The sequence below is a fragment of the Quercus robur genome, chromosome 5, assembly GCF_932294415.1.
Source record: "Quercus robur chromosome 5, dhQueRobu3.1, whole genome shotgun sequence".
In the NCBI taxonomy this organism is placed as follows: Eukaryota; Viridiplantae; Streptophyta; class Magnoliopsida; order Fagales; family Fagaceae; genus Quercus; species Quercus robur.
The window spans coordinates 51,364,445-51,368,331 of NC_065538.1; the positions used below are offsets into that span (position 1 = coordinate 51,364,445).

At 36.0% G+C, this 3,887-nt stretch overlaps 1 protein-coding gene across 1 annotated transcript; it reads left to right on the forward strand.

The window, feature by feature from the left end:
• The first annotated feature begins 1,950 nt into the window (after positions 1-1,950).
• Positions 1,951-3,511, forward strand: LOC126726271 (probable WRKY transcription factor 65). Its single transcript, XM_050431498.1, has 3 exons — positions 1,951-2,358; positions 2,559-2,708; positions 2,830-3,511. The coding sequence occupies exons 1-3, from the start codon at positions 2,198-2,200 to the stop codon at positions 3,332-3,334; spliced, it is 816 nt and encodes a 271-aa protein (XP_050287455.1). The 5' UTR covers positions 1,951-2,197; the 3' UTR covers positions 3,335-3,511.
• The last annotated feature ends 376 nt before the right edge of the window (positions 3,512-3,887 follow it).

The window sequence follows — 3,887 nt, forward strand, 5'->3', positions numbered from 1 at the left end:
TGTGGAACCACATGCTGATTCTTAATAATTTAATATCAACCCCTAGGGTTTACCTAATCATTTAGTTTCTTAGATACTAATGTTATCATAAATATACTAAGTCTAAATTATTGTTAGGGCAAATTTTTATTTTTAGTGATTACTTTCCTATCAATAAGGATAAGCAAAAAAGTGAAAGTTATAGGGAAAAAACTTAAATAGGCCATCCCTTATATTAGAACCCAGAACATTGCTCTAAGACTATGTAAAAATTGCCCTATATAAAGGCCTAGATTTCCTTAGACGGCATAGTGGACTAATTTTTAGGTGAACTTAGTGAAAGTTATATAAAGGGAAAAAATTTAGATAGGTCGTCCCTTATATAAGAGCTTAGAGCATTGCCCCAAAACCATGTAAAAATTGCCCTATATAAAGGCATAGATTTTCTTAGGCGGCATAGTGGTCCAATATCAAGGTGAACTTAGCCACTTTTAAGGTTACCTTTATCTATTTTTCATCCATTTATATATGCATCCCTCTCCTTCTTTAATTAATCAGTGAAACAAAAAGAGTACCATATATCACCACCTAGTACAAACTTCATGTGCTAGTGTGACATATTGTTGGAAAAGTAACCGGCAGAGTAATAATATTGAACTGAAAAGAAAAATGGCTAAAGTTGGTCATAGGTTTTAGGCAGTTTCGTGAGCGATATATACAATACAGCACTTTTGACCCGTAAAAACATATGAAGAATAGTAACTCTTGGTGATTAAGTCACATAGTTGATAATTTAAATAACACTAAACACTATTTGACTTTTCTTAATAATTAAGAATATGAATTTTAAAGATAAGATGAGTTGGGATGGCAATTGGCAAGTTCCATTGAATTATGGAAAGGAATAAGGCTGGAGTTGATGATATCATCAACTATAGAAAATTGCCATAAAACAAATAATTTAGTAGATTAATAACATTGTGATGTACCTTAATTGAAAGGACCATGTGATTGTGAGCGAGATTAAAGTGGACTCAGCCCTTCATTGAAGTGAAGGGATAACATTTTAGTTTGGTTTGGCCTCAGGGGAACATATTGTTTTCCAACGCTCTTAATTGTAGCTTAATGGTTTGATTGGATGGAGTAAGAGAGAGAGAGCAAAAGGTTAGTTTTGCATAGAATTTCAAACAATTAAGACAAGTGAGATTTGAATCCAAATTAATACCAATGATCCACAAAACTCTTAAGAAAAAAGCATTTTGAGACTTAATTTTAGTTGAATTAAATGAATATAGGACATGACTTAACTCCAGTATTTCAATATACTAGAGCCGACACGATATGAACACGTATTTAATTTTTGCCACATGTCTACATCGAGGTCCAACTCAATAATTCTCCAAACTAAACTTCATTATTATCCAATCATTTAAAGATAAAATGGCCCAAACTTCATAGAAATCCAAGATTCTCTTAATCAAACGATTCCTAAGGATTAAAGCCCCACTTAATCAAGTAGGATACATTAAAGCAATATTGTATTTTCTTGACTTTCTCTTGCTCTATATTAGGCCAATTGGATTTTGGGTCTATTTGGGACTACACAATATATTAAACAACTTTTCTCATCTTTTGAATCCTTCTCCCCTTCCAACAACTTCTCTTATATCCAAAAGAAAGTGAGAGGAAAAAGCCCTCTTTATTTAAAATAAAAGAAAACCAAATAAATATACTTTTCTCCTAATAATTGTATGGGACAAATAAAATATACACATTCACACATATTATTTGTGCTTGCCTAAAGGAGTGCCCAAAGAAAAAAAAAATCTGGGAGCATCAAAAATTCAAAATCAATGGGCTTCTAGGATAATAGAAAAATCAATAGTGTAGGACGTTGCTTTCAAATTGCAAATAGAAATATAAGTTTTGGGGGATTATATATGTCACATTTGTTTGCATGTTCTATATTAAACTAATAGGTTAATACCAAAGCCAACCATGACGGTTCATTTTTAAAGGACCACCCCTTCTCTCTTCACCCTCCCCAGTTTTCTTTTCTTCCCATCTCTCTCTCTCTCTCTCTCTCCCCGGCAGCCACTTTCTATGTCTTAAATTAAAACAACATCCTCAGCTTCAACGGTAAAATAACAAAAACCATATAGATAGATATAGATATAGTTTTTTTATCTAGCAAGCAAAACGTCTCAAGGTTTTAGCCATGGAGGGTAGGTTCATCAACAACCCATTTATGAGTAGTGAGCAAGATGAGAATGACAGCATCCCAGAAAACGCTGCTGAATCCCCTCCTTCTACTTACTTTAACGACATGATGAAGATCACTACTTCCTCTTCTTCTTCTTCTTCGTCCCCAAGAAAAAGGTCAGTCTCTCTTATTCATTGTTAATTGTTGCTTTCTATAAACCTTCAATTCTCGTTCACTACTACAAATATATGTGTTCAAAGTTGAGCTTATCCAACCAAATAGGCATATACTAGAGCATATACTAAAGTTTCTTAGGTAGAAATGGATTTTGTATTCTTAAGCCTAATTAAGAACAACGTAATGGGATTTGTCACAGTAAGCGGGCAATTCAGAAAAGAGTGGTGTCAGTGCCAATCAAAGACGTTGAAGGGTCCCGCCAGAAAAGTGAGAGCAATACTCCACCGTCTGATTCTTGGGCTTGGAGGAAGTACGGTCAGAAACCCATCAAAGGTTCCCCATATCCTAGGTAACTAAACACATTCCCCTTCAATTACACCAATGTTTCACGATTTTCAAGGTGGGACCGTGAAATTAGAGATTAATCAAACAGTGTATGATTTTGATATATGAGCGTTTTGATTTTGCAGGGGTTACTATAGGTGCAGTAGTTCAAAGGGCTGCCCAGCTAGAAAACAAGTAGAGAGGAGTCGGATGGAGCCCACTATGCTACAAGTCACATACTCTTCCGAACACAACCACCCTTGGCCAGCTTCTAGAAACCATCATAACAATCATAGCAATAGCAATAGCAACAACCACCCAACGGTAGTCAAGACCGAAAAGCGCGAAACTGTGACGAGTCAGCCCGACCCGGAACCCGTACACGGAGAAAGATTCGCGGATCTAGGCAACGACGACGCGTCGTCGTTAATCACGACGAGCGACGAGTTCAGGTGGTTCAGCGACATGGAAACGACGTCGTCTACAATACTCGAGAGCCCGATTTTCGCGGAGAGGAGCGCGGGAGATTCTGACGTGGCGATGTTTTTCCCGATGGGAGAGGAGGATGAGTCGCTATACGCTGACCTCGGCGAGTTGCCGGAGTGCTCCGTTGTTTTCCGCGGCATGGGACCTAGAGTCGAGATTTTTTGACACGTGTCCTCTTCGGCGGTTCGGATAGTTTGTCACCTGTATGTGCATATCGTGCGCATCCAGATAACATTTTTTTTTTTTTTTTTTTTTTATCTTTCCCTTTTTTTTTTCTTGTTTAAAAAAAAAAAAATTGCCTCGATTTCAGCGTAGTAAATGAATAAAGTCTAGTTTTGGTTCTGTCCTGATCTTGATGTATTTTAGCAATTAGCATCATTGCCGTCGGTTTCCAAACAAGTGGCTGAATAGAAAATGGATATTTCATATTTTGGTAAGACCCACCAATTTGAATAGGACAATACGAAGTTATTGCATTTTGAAAGTTTAGGGAATTATTAAGGTCAAAATGCAACCAAAAAAAAAATTCCTTGGAGTTTTAGTCCGTTGCAAACTGATCCCTTGTATTATTGATTGATGATGTTTTTAGAATTGTCTAAATCATCTCTTTCATCTCCATTTTATTAACTATAATTGACATTATTGGTCATATATATTTTATGCACAAATTATTTTAAAATATATTAGTTAGAGAGAAGAGTCTTTTTGCATTTTTAGC

Excerpts from the sequence above, each read along its gene's own strand:
- LOC126726271 (XM_050431498.1), top strand. The coding sequence starts at position 2,198 with ATGGAGGGTAGGTTCATCAACAACCCATTTATGAGTAGTGAGCAAGAT. Across the intron at positions 2,359-2,558 it reads TCTTCGTCCCCAAGAAAAAG|TAAGCGGGCAATTCAGAAAA; the intron begins GTCAGTCTCTCT and ends GATTTGTCACAG. Across the intron at positions 2,709-2,829 it reads AAAGGTTCCCCATATCCTAG|GGGTTACTATAGGTGCAGTA; the intron begins GTAACTAAACAC and ends TTGATTTTGCAG.